Source organism: Lampetra planeri, chromosome 46 (genome assembly GCF_965212315.1).
Source record: "Lampetra planeri chromosome 46, kcLamPlan1.2.h2, whole genome shotgun sequence".
NCBI lineage: Eukaryota > Metazoa > Chordata > Hyperoartia > Petromyzontiformes > Petromyzontidae > Lampetra > Lampetra planeri.
The window spans coordinates 7,380,838-7,402,192 of NC_136152.1; the positions used below are offsets into that span (position 1 = coordinate 7,380,838).

A 21,355-nucleotide genomic window follows, 5' to 3' on the forward strand; every position below is an offset into this window, starting at 1 on the left:
GTACGGTTATTGAGTCTGTGCAGTTAAATGGGGTCTGTCCCGTAGTTGACCCAGAGCGCTCTTGCCAGGAGCATGTGATAATTCGACAGCATTTGTTTTACAAGCCTGACTTCCGCCGATGAGACTCAATAGGTGTAAACCGATCTGGAGTTTGCTTGCTTAAACTTATGCTGCTTGATGATAATATCGGTCTAGAAAGCTGAATGGCTGATGGACTAAAGCATATTTATATTAAATGTAGAGATACATAATGGAGTTGTGCTTAGAGCTGCCTCACCCCTGACTCCTAACCCAGCCTTCTACGAAACGTTAGTCCAGACATTACTGTCAGTTCATATGTCACTGTTGGTGCTTACAGCTGTCGAAGTCATCAGAGGTTTTCCGAGGGATAGACGCACCTCCGCCATAAAAATATGGAATTTCCACCACTGGCTCAGGGCTGTAAACAGGGGATAAGCACCGATGCCCACTGCTCATTGAGCAGCAGCAGCAGCAGGAGATCACTTTTGACTTTCTGGCCCACTCGTAGTCATGGAAGCCTGGCCTGGCATTCCGGTAAGCGTTGGGCTAGTGCAGGGGTCAGCAACCAAAACAACAAGAAGAGACATTTATTTTGAATTGGCTAAAACTATTACCTCTATTTCCAGAGCTGCAATGCAACGTTAATACGAGACGGTGATCCTTAAAAAATAACGGTCACGAATCAGTCCTGAAAGAGCCGCATGCAGCTCCAGAGCTGCGGATTGCTGACCTCTTCCCATGGTGAACTGGACTTCCATGGTGAATTAGACTCCCATGGTGAACTGGACTTCCATGGTGAATTAGACTCCCATGGTGAACTGGACTTCCATGGTTAGTGGTCTGCAAACAAAATAACAAATATCCATTGTTTTTGAATCTCAAGAGCCGCACTGCAGTCCTTAGAGAGCCGTGTGTGGCTCTGGAGCCGCAGGTTGGCGACCCCTGGGCTCGTGGGTGGCAGTCGTGGTGCCTCAGCTGTGCTTATTGACATCGTTTGGTTTTCTGTATTTGCTGAAGTATTGTATTATTAGGATCAGGAACCAGGATACTATTCTCCATTGGCTTTCCCTAATTAGAGCCCTTATTAATCATGCATATGTGGGTTTAAAGAGGAAAAGCTATCATAAACATAAATAGTGCAGCCTTTATGCAATATGGAAAGGGGGGTGCATTATTGATAAATGTTAAATATAAACAGGCACTGAAACTGGCATACATCCTCCCTCTGGGTGGTAGGAGTTGTTTACAAGCCACTGCTATCTAGTAGCAGTGGCTATGCAAGCTGACGAGTTTAATTTCAATTGAGGAGAGATGGCACTGGGGTTTGTATAAACCTTCCTGACCTCCAACAGAAGCGGTATCAATTTTCCCAACCGGACTGGAAGGTATGATGAGTTCAGCCACAAATCGGAAGGTTGCAGGGTTGCGTGCTTGCGACCTTGGCGCCGCAATGCGATGCGTGTTTTAATGAGCGTGACAATCGATTTGACCCGATTGAATCGATGCATCGTTATTCCTGGGCCGGAGTGAGTTCGATCGAAAACCCAAAAGCAGCGTACGGGTTTCTCCATGCAGTCCGTCGCGACCGGGCTCGGATGCGATCGACACCGCTACCCTCCCAGAGTGCGGTTTAACCGGAGCCCTGGCAGTGCGCGACTCTAATCGGCACTGCGCCAGCTCGGCACGACAGAATGTAGTGCGGCTGCCTCCCGACGTGGCGATCCGCTGGGATTTTGTGACCTCTGCGAGCCCGTCGGAGGGTTTCTTGATTGGCAAGGCGCACAATCGTTGCCCAGTAGGTGCCCAGTGCATCCCCTGGGCTGCCTGGCGCAATCTGCCGTACGCTTGGAGCCTAATGGACCCCCCCCCCCACCCCGATTGTACACGTCCAAACGCACACGCTCCCGCGCCAGCTTCGGTAATCAAAACTCTAATTTTTATTATTTATATTATGTTATCAAATTATTCGCAAGAAGCGGCTGAGGTGGTGGGGCCACGGGGGGAGGGGGGGAAGGAGCCGAGCGCCCCCTCCCCCCTGTGCCTCGGCTAAGCCGGGCTCCACGACAGATTCCGCCACCGAGTCTCCGCACGCTGCAGCTCTCGCTGCCTTGACAAAGAAGAACTTTTGCAATCCCATACGATCCGGGTTTATAATAATCATTAATTATTTTTTATCATCATTCTTATAAGGCAGCTTGTCATGTGCGCACTTTTTCAAACCGAGTAAAGTTCGAGCAGCAACTCGGTGGTGCGGAGGCCGCGGCTGGGCGCAACGTGTCAACACGCCGAGCAATGCAGCGGGACGCACCTCTCGGGGACAGTCGAGAACAGAGACCCGTGTACGTGTGTGTGCGTACGTGTGTGCGTGCGTACGTGTGTGTGCGTACGTGCTACGAACCTAGCGACCCAAGTCCGATTCCCGCTCATGGCCACAAACATCAGTAATGATTATCTGAACCGGTCCTGGGCCTCCCCTAGGTCGACTCGGCCTCAAATGAGTACCTGGTGCGGTGTGTAAAAATTGCCAACTCTGGAGACAAAGGCGGCCGGGCATGGTGCTGACCACCCACCCCCTCGTGCGACGTGCCAGCCTTCATAGGTGCTCGCTAACAGCACTTGCCCCAACAGTCTGTTCAGGCTCCATTACCCCCTGGTTCACTCGGTCCGTTGCCCTCCCTCCCTTGCAGAGATCGCGATCAAGATAACCGGTGTGGACGATGACGACGATGACGGCGACGACGTGGAGGGGGGCCGGTGTGGCGAGGGGGGCGGCTCCGCATGGAGTGGGGGGGCCGACCCAGAGGCGGAGCGCTTCCTGTCGTCGGGCGCCCCCACGCGTCGCGTCTCCTTCAACGAGGCGGCGCTCTTCGACAGCGACAAGAAGGCGCAGGAGAAAGGCCGACGGTGGGGGCTGCGCGTGCTTGGGGCGTCGCGACGCGCCGGTTACGTACAGGCACCGCGGTGGCGAGATGTTAACTGCCTTGCCTGATAAGCAGGATTGGTTACGTACGGTGCGAACGAAGTTTAACGTACATACATGCTTACACACGTATACAGGAGGTCATGGGTTCGATCCCGACCCTGACGCCCGTATATTTGAAGTTTGCATGTCTCTGTCCCCGTGGTCATGTGAATTTTTCTCCGGGTCCTCCGGTTTTTCCCTCCTTATTTAGAATCGACGTGCATTTAGATTATTTGGCTGCTATAAATGTCCACGTGATAAGCCACTTAGTTGGGCTATCATGTGTGGCCAGGTTGCTTCTGAATAACAGTGTTAGAGCTCGGTGGGCCTTAACTGGTAAAATAAAAGAATAGCTTAAATAGTTTTAGTTTTTTAGATAAATGCCCTGGCATGGTGCAATTTTTTGGATGCGATTATAAGAGTTTAATTCGAGAAACGTCCACGACTGTCGTATCTTGCGGTTCGCCGTTTTTTGCCGTATGTCTGCGACGATTGTCTACGATAAGCTTCACGGGAATTGTGTTTTCTTGGCGGCGTTGCCTCCACGCAGGTTCACGCTGACCGAGGGCGACTTCCACCACCTGAAAAATGCGCGCCTCACGCCGTTCGTGCGGCCGCCCTCCATGAAGATAGTCACCATCCCCGAGTGGGACGGCGCCACCGACCCCACGCTGCCGGGGCCCTCGGCCGCCGTGCCGCTCACACCGCGGCCGTCCCAGCGTGACCTCAACCTCCCCCTCCTGCAGGTGAGTCGGAGGGGGCAGAGAAGACTACGAGATTACTGCTACTTCTATAGCTTGCTCTATCCACTGCTGGCCTAGACTATTGGCTATAGCTTGCTCTATCCACTGCTGGCCTAGACTACCTCTAGTCCACCATGCCTATTGCATGCGCTATCCACTGCTGGCCTAGGCTCCATCTCTATAGCTTTTGCTCTATCATGGCCTAGACTCCATCTCTCTAGGATGCTCTATCCACTGCTGGCCTAGACTCTTGTGACCCGCCCACTCCGTTCTGATACTTGGGCTATGCCCATTTTAGAGGCTTGCCCCCCTTTTCTCTCTGCCTGATGTGACGACCGCTTGTGTTGCAATCGAAACGTGGTAGTTTTTTGTTTATTGTATTTTTTATTCATTTGAACATATCTATATTCATTTGGTCTTTCGGTAAAGCCATGTAGATAAAGATAACAAAAATAATAGAAATACAATTTCACGACGTTTCGATCGCAACACAAGCACTCGTCATCAGGTGAAAATATATGGTGGGAGCGCTGCTAAGGCAGGATGTTATAAAGGGGTGAGATGGGTGTAGCCCAAGGGTAAATGGGCGGGGCTCGAGATAAAATTTGCATGTAAATGTAAGATCGGAGAGCTGAGCCATACCCACGACGACGAAGCTGTGGGGGTGGCCATTGTATTGTGAAACATTAGCATGTCAATGTAAGAAATTTGCTTGTAAATGTAAAATCTGAGAACTCGGCAGGAGCCACTGCCACATCGAGGAAAACGAGCCACGGTAGCTGTGTTAGTGAATGTAACTCAGAGAGTCGTAAATAACTGCCAACATCGACATGTAGGAAGGGAACATCACAGCCAGTTATGACCTAAACTGGTTAATAACATCCTTCCAATGATTGCTCAGTTTGTACCCATCTTCTCGATTGTTTCTTTTTTAAATCCTTTATATTAAGTTCACTTGCTTGCTTGCTTGCGCGCTTACGACCGTGCAAATCTTTCGGTCGTTTTTTAACCCACTTCCCGTGATCCAATCGAGCTGAAATTTTGCACACAGACTCGTTGTGCGTGACAATTAATTTTCCAAATTTTTACACTTTTTAGGATTTTTTTTTTTATATTTAATTACCAATTGCTTAATGGTGGCAGGCAATCATCTGACCCATAGGTGGCAGCCATCTCAAGCCAGAGGACGAGAGGACTCTAGCCGCCACGCATATAAAGGATTTATAGTGAAAAACTTTGTTTTTTACGGGTTAATTTTATTTTTCTACCTACGTGACTTTACCGAGAGACCCAAAGAATATGAATTCCTGCAGTCACGAAAGCTTGAAGTCACGATTTAAGAGAGAGGGAGAGATCAGGGTGTAGATTACCAATCGCGCAATGAAAACACAGTGACGCGAGCATCATCCCTTACACCCTCACCCCTCACACCCCTCCCATCTCCGTCGCCGCATGGCACAGCCCTCGCCGTTGCCGTTCCGAGGGGCCGAGTTCTACCTGCCCGGTGACGCCACCACTACCACGAGCCAGGGCGGCGGTGTCGGCGACTGTGCTCACACCGTGGCGGCCGCTGCCGTAGCGCCCGTCCACCACGACGCGCTGCATGTGAGTACCCATCGGATCGCTCGGCGATGTGAGGCTCCATCCTGGTCTCTTGAGTTGTCACTCTTCCTGGTTGTACAAAATGAACTTGCGGTTTACTGTCTCGACTACAAGGGACGCCTGGTGCCTCGTCGTTTAGCCCAGGAGACCCTGGACGTCGTGGCCTGCGGTGCCGACCTTGTGCGTGGATCTTCTCGCCAGCTGACTGAGTTCCTTGAGAGCGATGGCTCGGTGCCGTACAGAGGAAGATGCGGAGTGGCTTTTAAATAAAATTTTATTTTCCCTCAATTTTTCCAATGCTATTACCAAAAGCGTACCAATTGCCCATTACTCATCACCACCATCGTTATGAAGGAAGCTGAACACAGGCGCTACTGCAGGATCGACAGCAAAAAATATCTGAACCAAACAAAACAGTGACGATTACTGCCGCCGACCTTACAGGCGGCTTACGAGGGCTCTGGCTGTCCCTACTGAAGCCACGAGGGCTCTGGCCGCTTGGACCATACGAGTCTCCGGGTGGAGTCGGGAGCGGCGCTCCGTGCCAGGCAGGGGAACGCGCGGTCGTGCCGTTGCCTCGGCTTCGGTGTGTGCCGGGTGCACCCAGAGGGGGGAAACTTCTCTCGCGAGCCCCGATAGCCGTTTGAAATTCACTGTCGGCAATGGTTCGTGTAAAGTAACACAATCACGTTTTATTTCAAATTTTTCCACACATCGCTGATAAAATGGCACCGAGGTAATTGCCTCTGAGTGATCATCATCATGCCGGCTCAGAGACGCATAGAAAGAGAGATCTGGTGGGTAGGGGTAATGGAGGTGGGAGCAATGGTCCTGGAGTTTGGACTTCCGTGTGGCTGCTCCCGGTGTGCGCCGAGCAGACGGCGGCGCCGACGTGCACTGCGGCGCTGCGCACGTTGCCAAGCTCACGGTTGTGACTTTCCACGCGCTAACGGCCTCGCGGGCGGCGCTCAAAGGGGATGGTAATGGCCGATTAAACCGATGTCGCGATCACGTTAGCGTGAAGGGGAAAAGCGAGTACGCGGGCTCACCTTCAGACGGTTACGAGTTTACATTTGACTCTGCATGTCATCCCTCCATGGGAGTTGATAAAACGATTACCATCTTTGTGTGATGTAAAAAGCGGACGTGGAAATCAGTGGCGGCTGGTGATATTTATTTTTGGGGGGGCGCATTTTTTTTTATTTTATTGAGGGGGGCAAATAAATATAAAGCAGTACCAAAAATCATTTTGACTACTTGAATATAAATTTTGATGATCTTTATTTACATTTCAGACCAAAAGAAGTACCAAAAAGCATGTTTCCTACTTGAACATAAATGTTTCTCTTTTATATACATTTCAGACCAAAGTACCAAAAAGCATGTTTCCTACTTGAACATAAAAACGTTAGTTTCATGCTATTATCAATATGGCTGCGGCTACTTTCATGACGTTTGCATTTGTCAGAGAGATGTTTGAGGTCTCTTACCCCCGTCGTTGTCCACAAAACTTCAGTGCCGACACTTTGAAATAAAAGACAGGGAAAACAAAAAAGAGAATTGCTAACATCACATCCAGCCAGCCACCTCCGTTTCTCATAACAAGCGCGGGTGAAGCTTCGTGTGTAGCTTCGTCCTCTGTCACTGGCCTGCTGCTGGATTTGTAAATCGGGTTGGTCCGGTCCGAGATCCTTTATCTTTTTTATTTCTTCCAGCGAAAGCCTTGTGAAAGGGTTTTTTTGTAAATAAATTACAGAATTTGGATGAACTGCTGCCATTGTTTACACAAAAAATTTGATCAGCCTAGCAAGTGTCGAAGTGGTGTCGCCTGCGCACTCGCAGTAGTGGCCCAGAGCGTAAATTTGAATGACAGGTGACGAGAACCAATCAGATTGGATAAAATAACATGTATCCAATTCTGATTGGCCAGGGACGCAACGACTTGCGCCCCGAGGAGAATCTTTAAGAAACCAATTAGAGACCAGCTTCAGGTCACATGCTGTCCGAAAATTTAAAGTCTCACATAGACATCCATTTGTCCGGCGCCCCGCATGAAACACATTGAAAAACATAGAAAATAGTTGACCGATTAAAGCCACTTTTTATTAAATGCTGATGCTTTTCTTACTACCAGCCGGCACATCGTATGAAAAAAATATTTTATTTATGTATTTTTATATAATTTTTGTATATGTATATTCTTGAATCTTGATGGGGGTGGCGCCCCTGCGCCCTCTATTGACGAGCCGCCACTGGTGGAAATGTGGAACTTGGTCCGCTGCTGAGATAAACAAATTGAGGACGGATTATCAGAAGTTGGCGGCAGACTTATTGTTCTCTGGCGCGATGTTCGACGTTTCACATGACCCGAGGACGCGCGGGACTGTAAGGCACCACCGCTGCCACCAGAGGAATCGCCAGACAACAACGAAGCGACGAGCGAGCGCCGCACTCGTCGCAGTCGGTGACCCCCGTCGCGACATTTTATCTCCCCCCCCCCTCCGACTCTCAAGGCCTCCCCGCTGAGCGCGGACGAGACGGCGGACGCCGAGCAGAGTGCGGAGAGCAAGTGCGGCGGCTTGGTGCACCACTTTCTGGCGCGGCTGCGGCGCCACGCCAGCGTGGAGGCCGGCAGCCCCCGCTTCAACATCCGCAAGTGGCGCCTGGACAAGAGCCGGCGTGCCTCGAGCCTCGACACGCGCGGTGAGTGGGGAGTTGGGGTGGGGGGTCGCCAACCCCCTCTGTGCCACAAACAACCGTGACGCGTCACGGGGGAGAAATGGAGGGGGGGGAGGAGTGTCCCGCGTCGATGCTGGAAGAGGGGGGAGAGCTATGTCCGAATGCGTCGCCCTTTTAGGGTTGATCCTGGGAAAAACCTGGGCAGGTGGAAAACTCCAGTGGCGTGCCAGGGGGAGCCACGCCAAACAATTAGCGTGCACGTCGCTAGTCCCATCAATCCCTCCGCTCATTAAACGAGTTGTCAAGGCTGCTGGGCTTCCTCTCAAGGCGCTCCGGAGAGCCCCTCGCGCAAGGAGAGAGATTCGTTTTTTTTTCTCTCGAACGTTCACGATGACAAAACACACTGATACGCAACGTGGGGGGGGGGGGGGAGTGGGTGGGTGAGTGGGGGGTTGTAGGGTGCGTGGGCGCCAAAGCCGAGCGACGACAACGACGCCGGCGCCACCGCACCTCTTCCGCAGGCTCCCCGCGGCGGCGGCAGTTCCAGCGGCAGCGCGCGGCGAGCGAGAGCACGGAGCGCTCGACGCACGACCCGCACCACACCGACGTCATCCACTACATCGCGCACGCCGAGCGCCTCGCCTTCCTGCAGCCCCCGGCGCCGCAGGCCGAGGCGGCCGGCGGCACCGGCAGCGGCACCGGCGACGGCACCGGGGGGGCGGCCGACGACAAATTTGCGACCGTGGCCACCGCGGCCGAGAACGCGGTGACGATCGTCGCCGTCGTGGCCGCCGCTTCCCCCTCCTCCTCCTCACCGGGGCCCCCCCACCCAGCTCCGGAGGCGGCGTCCGAGTGTGAGCGCACGAGCAGGTAACGCCATCACTCGCCGGCTGGGGAGTGAGTGGGGTGAGTGAGGGAGTGAGGGTGGAGTGGTCTGTGCGGTGTGAGGGTAGTGTGAGTTTGGAGTGTGCGGTGTGAGCAGATTGAGTTTACAGTCGCTTCTCTGGCAAGCAAGTGTGTGTTGCGTGTGTTGTATGTCTCGTGTTGTGTGTGTTAGGCATGGTGTTGTGTTACTGTGGCCCAGATTTAAACAGTCATGAAAAGTAATACAAACTAATTTGTGTCCCATCAGCCCCGTGAGCACATTTGTATCTATCTATGTATGCATGTTTGAACTTTTTTCGCACCTTGTGTAGCCAACTGTGCTAATCGGGGGTGTAAGTGTACACTTCAAACCAGCTGTCTCTCATTATGCAACTCTGCAGTTTCGTGTTGATTTATTTCTTCAACATAAATCGGTGTGGCATGTTTTTTTTTTGCTATCATGTAAATATTTGTTTGTTTTTCACAACCTTACGAGTCCCTGGCTCCTGCCAAGGTTGAGTGCTATTCACTGGCTGAAGGCAGCCAGTCGAATATCCGCCATCATCGTCATCAAAACGACGGGGCACGTGGAGATCGGGCCCCCTCGTTGATCGATGGACCGTTGTGATTCGGCGTCGCCATTTGATTCAAGGGTCGATTCCTTTTCGACGTTCCGGCGAACCCCCGCCGCCTCTCGTGGCTGCGGCACTTGCACGAGCGAACCGCATCCGATGCGCGCGAACTGACTGTGATGCGCGCGGCGTGATCGCAGGCGCGAGACACGCGCTCGACGGTAATGCGTGCACAGCGGCCGGCTTGGCAACGGTGGCTGCCGGGCTTGTCCGCTTCCCTTGTAGATCAGATGGTGACGTGGGGGCCGCGGGCTCCGACGCGACGTCCGCGCCGCGCGACCTCTGGAGCCTGCGCGCGTCCTTCGAGCTCTACGCCTCGTCGGAGCGCAGCAGCAGCAACGACCGCGACTCAGTGCGCAGCGACGGCGAGAGCGTGGGCTCGGCCGGCGCGCCCGGCGCCGGCCACCTCTCCCAGGACTTCTCCCAGGACGAGGGCCCCGGCTGCCCCGCGAGCGCCGCCGGCGACGGCAAGAAGGAGCCGCGGCAGGAGAGCACCGAGTCGGAGCGCAGCTGTGGCACGGACGGCGAAGCCGGCGCCAGGAAGCTGCTGCAGATGGACAGCGGCTACGCCTCCATCGAGGCGCCGCTGCGCTGCCTCCACGAGGAGAACGGGCGCAAGCAGCAGCAGCGCACCGCCTCGGAACGCCGCTGGCATTTCAGCTCGGGCCGCACTGACACGGTGTTCGAGAGCCTGGACGCGGAGGAGCCGGAGGCCGGGGCGGGGGCGGCGGCGGCGGCGGCGGCGGCGGCGGGGGGAGGAGGAGGGGGAGACGCTGGCGTCACGAGCCACCCCCCGGAGCGAGCGGCACAGGCGGCGGGCGGCCTACGTGGCTTTCTGCGGCGCCGCGATTACAGCATCGACGAGCGCTCGGACGCGCTCTTCCGTGAGTTCCTGCGCCACGACCCGCGGTACGACGAGACTCCCTTTGGCAAGGCCAAGCACCGCTCGCGTGCGCACCTGCGCAAGCAGTGGCAGCGTTCCAAGCAGTACAGCGATCCCGGCGTGCGGCACGGAATGAACTTCTCGGCGAGCTTCGAGCGGCACCGCGCGCCGCTGCGGCGCGGCAACAGCGTCAACTACCCGTCGGATGGCCGCTACTACGCCACGCTGCCACGCATCGTCAGCGCCGGTGACGAGGAGGCCACCGACGCCGTGGCCGCCGCGGCCGCAGCGGTTTCGGCGGCCGTGGAAGCGAAGCGCTCCTCGCCCGTAGAGGAGCCCGACCGGGGGTGCGCTGCCCGTGACCGTTGCGACACCGGGGAGCCCGCTGACACGGAGCCGGGCGACGTGAGCGCGGGAGACTGCGGGAGCCCTCCCCCCGGTGGCGACGGCGGCGGCGGCGACGGCAAGGACGGCGTGGGCCACGGCTACGGGCCGCAGATGATATCAGTGTACGGTGTCGGGGGAGACAAAGCGGCGCCTCTGCTTGAGGAGCGGCTCTACCTGGCGCTGAGACAGTCCAAGGAGAGCCTGGTGCAGGCCATCACAGCCACGGATGCCCCCCCCGATCACAGTCCCGTGTGACCTGCCCTCTTTCCCCCACCGCCCTGCACCCCACACCCCCTCCCCCCCCCCACTGGACAGAACGATGGGCGCATACTATATGATTATGATCATCATTATAATAATAATTATACGTACACGCTCGATAACTGAAGTGATTGCCGGTCTGCTTTGCTGGCTGCGCGCCCTCTGACGGGAGACCACCGGGCGCCAGATTCACGCCGTCCGGCTTGTGCCGTCGCACAGCGGCGGCGGAGACGTCGTCGCGGTTCCCACCAGCGTCGAGCCAGCGGGGCCCTGGGGCTGGTGCACGAATCCCGGGGTGCCCCGCGCGTCACCGTTTGGTTCTCCGTTCACGGCTCAACGTTTTTCGTAACATTTGAGTTGGTTTGCGTCTTAATTACATATGCCATTGATTTGTAATGAATTTTGTTTATATTTATGACATTTTAATTTATTTTAGCTATTTATTGAAAGAGTTGTGCCAATAAAAGAGTAGCAGGTTAATATTCTAAAGCATTTTGTTTCACTGTGGAGCGCATAAATGTTCCTGTACTTCCAGAGAAGGCCCAGCGAGGGATGGGACTGGGCAGATCACAAAGCTCGATACGATGCCGAAACAAGCTCCAATAATATTTTCAGGCGATGCGGCGTCTCGTTTACAAAGTCACGAGTTGCCCATCTTAACTTGCATTCCGTTTCACTTTTTCCCGAACGTGCCAAATTATACACATAAAACGTGGTCACTAATCTGATCCGCCTACAAATGTGCATTTTAATTGCCACTAAGTCTAATCTTACACAGAAGCTGTTTAACTTTTTTCCCATTTTTTTTCCACCAATCACTACTCAAAGTTCACCGTTCGAATACCTCCGCACCTCTGGGACCACTAATAGAAGGGGGGGGGTGGGAGGGGGCCAAACGTCGCGGGACCCGGCTACGATTTTGCATGTGTCTCGTTTTCCGTCGTTTGTGTAATCCCCATCCGGTTTCCATCCCACGGTGTTGCGATCGGTCTCCTGTCTCCCTCCCCTCGTGCACTATAACCCTCGGCAGCTTCTCAAAACGTTTACGATGAGCACGCCCGCAAACGTACAGCCATTCCGATCATCGCTCTGGCTTTACATTCCCCTCCTACTCCTCCCCTCGTCTAATGAGGGCCACCCACCTCCACCAACGCCCTCTTCTCTTTTCCAAGATAAAGTTGAGTGCCGATGAAAAGGGGGGTGGTGCCCGTATCGTGGCGGTTAACGTGAAGGGTAACTCTGTTACAAAAGCGGAGGACCCCACAGACACTCCCCAAACCTCGATTCCGCGTGACCACTTGTGGCTGGACGTTCTTAGTAGGGGAGCGGTGGCTACGAACCTGGTGACCCGAGTTCGAATTCCTGCTCACGACCAACACCAGCGACGATTATCTGAATCGGTCCTGAGCCTCCCCTGGGTAGACTCGGCCTCAATTTAGTACCTGGTGCGGTGTGTAAACATCGCCACTGGGGAGACAAAGGTGGCCCCACCCAACCCCTCGTGTGCCGCACTGGCCTTCATCGGTGCTCGCTAACAGAACTTTCCCCATAAGTCTGCTTTGCAGACACGGCGCCGGCCACCACTGCTCTTTCTAACGCACTTATGGACGCGCGGTCTTCGCGAATCACAATCCAAGTTTGATGAAAGCAGAAAATCCCACAATGGTCAAAATGTATGAGAATGCCTTTAATTTTAAATTGCAACGTTCAATGGAAAGAATCGTTTTCACTGTTATGGAGATCACGGCTCTCTCTGGCACGTGGTTTTTGGGTTGTTCCGCGAGTTGTCCGCCACGGTGTCCAGGCGCTTCGCTCCGCGTGCTGGCAGCTTCGGTTTAGTTCCTGAAGCTCCCAGCACATGCGGCGAAACGTTGGACATCGTACCGAATGACGAGCAGAAAGCACATCGGAGAGCTATTGCAGCTTGAGCGGGACGAGGCAGCAGGACAGCGATCGCAGCTGGTGTAGCCGTCACAGCTGGTGCTGCAGTGCTGGTCTTCAGGCACTCTGTTCGTAGCAATCAATGCGTGCATCGATCATTTGAAGATGTATGCACATTTTATGTTAAATTCAGGCTAATGGATCTGAAGACAGAAATGTTTTTCAACAAACAAGATGTTCAAACAACACCGATCAGAATTCAATAGAATAGCAAAATGCGAAGCATTTACGCTTCCCGGAACCGAGGGAACGACATTGTAATGATTAATCTGCCGATAGTTCCACCTGTGGAACTGTGTGCACTGCCACGCTACAGAGGATGTCTAACAAACACGCAATCCGTCTGTACCAGCCATTTGAGAATGCAATGAAACCCATATATTTGGCACTGTCAAATTGACATAACCTGATCATCGTACCCAATTGCTTTTATAATTGCTGCATTTTCAAATGAATGTCTGCATGGTTGATTTTAACTGGCATTGTGCGTATGATTACCGCGGGCTTTCGACCGTGATCTGTAAACGCCGACATGATTCCAGTCACAATAACAACCTTAAGCTGCCGACCCAATCATCTCCCCGTTTTGTTTTCGGAGTAATTTTTTTATGAACTAAAATGCAAACAGTGCATAGGATGTAATCAATAAGTGCACGCTAAGACACAGTAATCCGATGGCACACTTGGAAAATGTAATAATACAGGATTACCGTGACCAGCCCTCGCTAATCTTGTTACAGATTTCCAAAGCGCTCATGTAGATTACCAAAGTGCTCAAGGATTGGGGGGGGGGGGGTGACCGACAGAGGAATTTGAATTATCTCCACGAATCCGGTGACCAAAGGGGTAGGGCCGAGAGCCAAATGGTGGGAGACGGTCAGCGCAGACCTTGGCACCAGCAACGTTGGCCGTGATGATGACATATTGACCTCAGAGGAGCCCCTTCGTGGATCACGCGCCGCGCTCGATCACGATCACAGCAGAGTCGCTCCGTCGCTCGGCTCCCGGAGACCCACGGGGAAACGCGCCATGTGGAGTAACGCAAGATTCATACTCTTAGGTTTTTTCGGTAAAGTCATGTGACTTTACCGAAAAAACCTAAAAGTATGAATCCTTGCAGTCACGAAAGCTTCAAATCTAGAATTAACGCAGGATTCTCGCTCGGGAAATTGCCGCAGACTGGACCGGTTAAATCCTTGAATTTCCCATAGGGGAGTTATCAAATATCTGTGCTTGTCAAGTTTGTGTTTTTGGCCCTGTGACATCGTGCACCAAGTGCAGACCGTTCTGTGCTGATGCCATAGCCCAATTCCCTGCAACGAATCGGTCTTTCAAAAGTAGTCCCCAAATCAATACAAATATTTACAGTAGATCTACCATTTATGAACCTCCAGTGAGCTCTCTCGCAGTCCTCTGTAAGTGGGAGTGCACGGGGAGTCATCTAAGAGTCACATAAGCATCGACTTGAAGTGAAACCCTTGGCTCTTCTCAACAAAGCCGAGTGTGTGTCTCAAGGCGGTGGCCTCAAGCGAAATGTGAAGAGGTTTGAGACCTGGGGGTGGGGCGGGGGGGTCTCCTTGAGCCGAGTTTATGAAACCTGCAGCCTTGCGTCCACTCGTCTGACGGAGCGGTTCTGTGCTGGAGTGGCGGTCGGAGGAGGAGGTCTGGGTTCTGGTGGCCCTCAGTGACTTGGGGTGGAGCCGAAGGGCCCTTGCGTGGGGCTCGCACAAACCCAAGTTTGCGACTTTTAAGGCATGAAGTCTATGTTTACACTTGGTAGATGTATGTCGATGATGTATATGGGCTATGGCTTGATTCGAATACATATGTACATATTTATTCCTATAACTTATTCAAATTGTACTCTTGCGGTGATGAGCTAATTTTAACGTAGCATCGTTGCGATCACCGATTTCGTTCGAAACTCGCAAACGCGTCGCGAGCGACGAGAAAGCGTTGAGACCCCTCTCCTCGGTCCATATCTTGAGTGTGTGAGGTGTGTTGGTGTGCCAGGAGAGGCTCTCGATTTGTTAAGGCCCCCCCATGATCCACTGGGTCACACGGTGGCCGGCAACGCAACAAGACCGACTTGGCTGCCAACAGAATGGAGTGAAGCTGTTTTGTTTTCCACTTCGCCTTTAAAAAAAAAAAGTTTTTATTGAACCCGCAACCGCGAACGTCATATAACAGAGGGGGACGAACAAACACACAATTGCACAGAACACAAATATCCAGCAGGCGTCGGGGTCAGGATCGAACCCACGGGCTCTTGCATACCAAGCGAAGTAGTTAACATCTCCTCGCTACCGTGATGATGATGAGAGACGCAGATTCCAAATATCCAGCAGGGGTCAGAGGTCAGGATCGAACCCACGAGCTGCTGCATACCAAGCGAAGTAGTTAACATCTCCTGGCCACCGTGGCGCCGCGACCGCTCTCGTGCGCGCAATGTGAACCTGGGGCCAGCCGCAGCGCATCGCTCGTCTCGCCGCAGCCGTCACGTGACGCCAATCGCCCAATGGGCACGGGTTTCTCAGTTTCTCCTACTAGTTTCTCTACTAAAAAATTAAGTAATTCCCCCGTGTGCCGCTTCTTTATAGTAAATACGGTAATACCCCGGTTTACGTTGGGGATGCGTTCCCGAAAGGTACCGACGGCGAGTATCGAAGCGATTGACGGGATAGTCGGGGTGGTGGTGGGTGGAGGTAAAGGCTGAGAGGGGCGACGGATAAGGCGAAAGGACGGACGGATGATGCTGCCGGCGAAGTGAGTGTGGGCTTGAGGCCACGCAAATCAGGCAGCAGCAGCGGTGTGAATAATATAAAGTAGCGACGTCGTTTGCAAAACGACGGAAAACGGGGGGGGAGACGTAAATCGTGGTATGACTGCTCAGATACAAGTGCTGCAAAAGCTACGGATCTTGGCTGATGATGGCGGCGGCTCGACTGCAGCTTCAATTACATTTCATAATCGCACAACTGCATTAATTGTAATTCATTCAATTGTGCAACATTTATGGCAATTGTACTCGGATTGTAAATGTTGTGGCTTGGATCTCCAACACACCGGTGTGCTGTACTAGTAAAGAATTGTCACGTTCTGTTTACCTGACAACCCTTACTCGTTGGCTGTGTCGGGTGGTGGGGGGTTTAACAATACATTTATATTTATGCGATCTAACCCCCCAAAAACGATGTTATGGTGTATGGCAATATGAACACTTTACACGTAACGCAACATGGCTTGCAGTTAACGCGGCAAAACATCTGAATGGACTTGTGCTCACCCTTTTAAACTGGTACAAAACTGACACCTTTATTCAAGGCATCATGTTTGCAATAACCACAACACAAGTAGTCAAAAAAGCAAACAAAAAGAAGCAACTCTGATAATGATAATACTATGCACTGTCCTTGAAGTTGATTGGTCCACACCCGAGACGGCTTTCTTTAGAGCCTAGTCCCCATTGGTGTTGGACCAGATGACACCAGAAGGCGTACAACTCAAACACAGTGCAATATCATAGTATTGAGAGCTCGGGGTAAGCATTTACACTATGAGATCTCTTTAACCAGTGGCAAAATATAGTAGTAGGTTTTTACCCTTTTAAACTGGTACAATACTGACACCTTTATTCATGTCATCTGGTCCAACACCAATGGGGACTAGGCTCTAAAGAAAGCCGTCTCGGGTGTGGACCAATCAACTTCAAGGACAGTGCATATTATTATCATTATCAGAGTTGCTTCTTTTTGTTTGCTTTTTTGACTACTTGTGTTGTGGTTATTGCAAACATGATGCCTTGAATAAAGGTGTCAGTTTTGTACCAGTTTAAAAGGGTAAAAACCTACTACTATATTTTGCCACTGGTTAAAGAGATCTCATAGTGTAAATGCTTACCCCGAGCTCTCAATACTCTGATATTGCACTGTGTTTGAGTTGTATGCCTTCTGGTGTCATCTGGTCCAACACCAATGGGGACTAGGCTCTAAAGAAAGCCGTCTCGGGTGTGGACCAATCAACTTCAAGGACAGTGCATATTATTATCATTATCAGAGTTGCTTCTTTTTGTTTGCTTTTTTGACTACTTGTGTTGTGGTTATTGCAAACATGATGCCTTGAATAAAGGTGTCAGTTTTGTACCAGTTTAAAGGGGTAAAAACCTACTACTATATTTTGCCACTGGTTAAAGAGATCTCATAGTGGATTTGTGCTCGTTTCCACTGTAAGTAGCAATAACCCGCTATGCACTATCAGTGCAGCAATTGGCATTCATCATTATTAAGGAACTTTGCAACTTTTATGAAAGAGTGCTCGTCTATTCTTGAGCAACAACAACAACCAACGACGTTAAATACGCACATTACGGTACAATTAAAATACTTGACATGAATTATCACCGCTCTGGAGTTCAGCGCATCTCTTTGGAAATTGTCGCCGTGGAGTTGAGGTCGGCGCGGCTCGGCGCAGCTCGGTTCTGCCACGAGAAACCGAGCCGCGCCGCATGCTAATGAGTTGCTTGTGACGTCACTGGAAAGAGGCGGCGGCGGCCTCAAGACGCTGCCTTTGGCGGGATGTTAACTCCCTCGCCTGGTGTGCAGGAGGTCGTGGGTTCGATCCCGACAATTGACGCCTGCTTCTGTATATTTGGAGTTTACGTGTCTCTCTCTCCCCATGGTTGTGGTTTTTTTCCTCGGGGCCCTCCGTTTTCCCCCTCCACGTTTAGAATCGACGTGCGTAGAGTATTTGGCTATAAATTTCTGCATGATGACAAGTCACTTCGCTTTTGAAAAACCGCTACGTAGCTCAGTGGGCCTTACCTGGTGGAACCCGGCCTTGGGACCGTTTTCTCTCGAGCCAACCACGGCAAGTGTGAAACGGCTCAAGAGGTCCATCGCGCCCATCACGACCCGTCACCCCTTACCACACTGCCAAGCCCATCTCTCCACACCGTCACACCACGTGTCCTGGCCAATGTCTCTGCAGTTTACAACAGAGGTCGGCAAACCTGCGGCTCGGGAGCCGCCATGCGTCTCTTCCGGGACTGCTTCGTGACCGTCATTTATTAAAGACCTTGTATTCACGTGGCATTGCGGATGTTGAAATATTGAGGGGGGGGGGGGGGAGTTTACCCATTTCGACAAAAATGGCTCTTCTTGTTATTTTGGTGGCCGAGCCCTGGTCTACACAAACCATATTCTCCACTCTCATCGCACCACACCATCGATGTTGCCGATGACGATCGCCGGCAACAGCTGCTCTGAATTTGCCCCAGTGGCTCAGTGGCCTTTAGTCCCTGAACAAACATCGAGCCCAGAGTGCTGCGAGGAACAGAGCAGGGCAGCACCTGCCGTCGTTTCGTTTTGTTTAACCAGATGATAACTCAAGAGACCAGGATGAGTCTCAAATTGCAAGTGACCTAGGGCATTCGTCTGCTGCCGGTAGGGGGCGGTGATTGCTGCTTTGTGCTCTAGCCTAGAGAGCGCCCCCAGTGGCAGCTGTCCCTGCGCATTAGTCTTGCCAGTCGTGGTGGGGGAGGCGACGATTGCCGCTGTGTATAATCCAAATTGAGTCCTTTTAGGAGTAATTTTCGAACTTGGGCAAAATGTGGACCCTGACTCCGGCACCACGGTGGGCTACTCCCGCGAATGACGCCAGGGTTATCTTTGTAATGTCCACTGTGAGTGACGCAGATGGCTTGTGGTAACATTGGTTGGTGCGCACCGCAGTGATCATCGCGGCGGCCGCCAGATTCGAAACGCGAACCTCTGTGACAGGCGGACGAACGCGCTGGGCTACGCTACCACCCCTCCTCCTCGTACACATTTAGTTTCACGACCTCTTTGTGCATGACGATATTTCTTGTGGACGTCCGTAGCAGGGTAAAGTCGTGACGATGGAGGGCGAGTGGCGGTTGTCGACTTACCGAGTGTCGCGTCGGGCCACCTTTGGTTTTTGACCATACGGCTGCTGCTGCGCAAGTTGCGATTTTTTTTTTCATTTCTTTTTCAAAGCAAGAATAATACAACGTCATGGCATGTTTGAATGTACACGCAAGTTCCAATAATTTATATAATCCACCGTTGGGCTCTATTACGCAGACACATATGAAACACTGGTGAATATATACACAAATTATATATTCTCGTAGACATTTTCCCAGCTGTAAAATAAATCTTTTTTTCTATCAATCTCACATGGTTTGCTCTGCGTGTTTTTTCCCCCTCGCAAACTAAACGGTCGGTAAATGCAAACGCCGCTTTTAGGGGAGTGCTTTTAATTGTTTGGGATTAATCCGAAAAATCTAAACTCTTTACCGAGATACAACATTTCGGAGGGGGGGGAATAACAATTAACATCGATAGGAAACTAAGATGCCAAACGACATAACATGAAATCACTTCCTGGCTCTTCCTGCCAATAGTGGCATCACGTGGCATCAGTTGTTTACATGAAAAAGGGCCACTGTCCGAAACGTCACCTATTATAATTGTACCTTTTATGGCCAAAGTGTTATTGACGAATGTGTTCAGTTTTTCTCACTTTTGTTCGCATGTAGACACGTTAAGCGATTACTCGACGTAATTATTGCATCAATATTACAATGTTCAAATCATTCGAAAATCCCAAAATAAGATTTTTCTTCTTCTCAAAAGTCCAAATATCTTTCACGTTTTAAATCCTAAACTTACCCCTCGTGCGCACGGCGTCCCGGCTGGGCTGTTTCACGACACCCCAAGAACATGTCGTGAAATGGCAGCGATGTCTACGCGTACCTCCTGCACAACCCCAACGGTGAGCAGTCGTCAAGAAACGGCCAACCGAGTTGCGTGACGTGCCGTGCAAACAGTCAACGGGCCAGAGTGGAATCTGCTGCCCACCGAAGGTATCAGAACTTCAGTAGTACGGATATAATTACACGACTAATAAGAGTGAACTACTTACCCCACTGGTTTCAATTCGTCGTCACTTGAATCACTGTTTTTGGGGACATTTGAATTGGCTCAAAGACTAAAACAGGGGCACAACGGCCACCAAAGAAGTGCTGCCTCAGAAGACTAAAAGTCACGATGGTTTTCAGTAAGCCTCATGTGCGCATTGTGGAATCATGTGGTGGATATTTCAGATTCACATGTATAGTATATGCCTGATTTTACTTATCTCAGAAATTGGTCTCTATAGCTTGTAATTGGATTGTCCCCAGAATATCAAATTGTACCATAGATTTAGATACATTTTAGGAAATACAACGAAAATGCACTTTTTCCAATAAAATGCAGACATACATGCATCACAATGTGTTTACTTTTATGAGGTATGTCAAATCGGGCGTTCATCTGGGAATCTGGAATGTCTGTCACGTGATTCCAAACCGTTCAAACATCAAGCTCGCTGAAAACCATCGTGGCTTTTAGTCCCTCAAGATGGTAGTGAAATCTGCTCTGGCTCATGGACTGAACGTCATCGGCGGTCGTCCCTGTTTCGACTTGTATAGACTTGTATAGACTTTTGGGACAAGTGCTGTTCGTGAGCACCTACGAAGGCCGATACGAAACACGAGAGGGCGAGTCGCCAGCACCACGCTCTGGCCGCCTTTATCTCCCTAGTAGCGATGTTTACACATCTCACCAGTTACTCAAATATTGAGGCTGTGTCGATCTAGGGGAGGCTCAAGACTGGTTCAGATAATATCAGTGGTGTTGGCCGTGCACGGGAATCGAACTCGGATTTTCCGGATTCGTATTGCAGCGTGTTAACCACTGCGCCACACCCAATCCGCGGATGAAGTCCAAACAATGGAGGACACAGAGAAGCTCATAGTTCTGCAACTAATTTTGTCACACGAATTTTAGTGCTCCGTCTAATGAAGCTATTACTTTTGATATCCATGCTCTGGCCGAGGCATTCAATGAAGACATCTGGGTCATCTGCAACACAGGACAGTGCTGTTTTGTGCATCACGTTCGGAATGCAGAGGTGGACGTGTATCAGCCTCTTCTTGGTTGGACCTCAGTCTCTTGGCAATCGTGAACATTTTGGGGTGCCGTGGTGGCGAAATGTTATCTGCCTCGCCTGGTATTACAGGAGGTCGTGGGTGCGATCCCGACCCTGACCCCTGTAAAAGTGGAGTTTGCATGTGTCTATCCACGTGATCGTGTGGAATTTTCTCGGGGCCCTCCGGTTTTTCTCTCCACATTTAGAATCCATGTGCGTTTTGATTATTTGGCTGCTTTACACTTCCACATGATAAGCCACTTCATTGAGCTATACTTTGCGTCCAGGTTGCCTCTGAAAAAAGCGAATAGCTCAATGGGCCTTACCTGGTAAAATACAAAGTTTAGTTCATTGTTTGTGACGAACGTGACGAACATGGCTTTGT

General features: G+C 51.6%; 1 protein-coding gene across 2 annotated transcripts in view; it reads left to right on the plus strand.

Annotated features, from left to right (window-relative positions):
• Nucleotides 1-19,171, plus strand: part of CBARP (CACN subunit beta associated regulatory protein) — a 73,155-nt gene extending 53,984 nt beyond the window's left edge. For both annotated transcript variants that reach the window (XM_078615265.1, XM_078615266.1), the window contains 6 exons: nucleotides 2,709-2,925; nucleotides 3,534-3,729; nucleotides 5,188-5,331; nucleotides 7,842-8,031; nucleotides 8,529-8,877; nucleotides 9,729-19,171. In XM_078615265.1, the coding sequence (XP_078471391.1) occupies nucleotides 2,709-2,925; nucleotides 3,534-3,729; nucleotides 5,188-5,331; nucleotides 7,842-8,031; nucleotides 8,529-8,877; nucleotides 9,729-11,028 (2,396 nt within the window). In that variant the 3' untranslated portion in view covers nucleotides 11,029-19,171. The remainder of the gene's footprint in view (nucleotides 1-2,708; nucleotides 2,926-3,533; nucleotides 3,730-5,187; nucleotides 5,332-7,841; nucleotides 8,032-8,528; nucleotides 8,878-9,728) is intronic.
• Nucleotides 19,172-21,355: the final 2,184 nt, after the last annotated feature.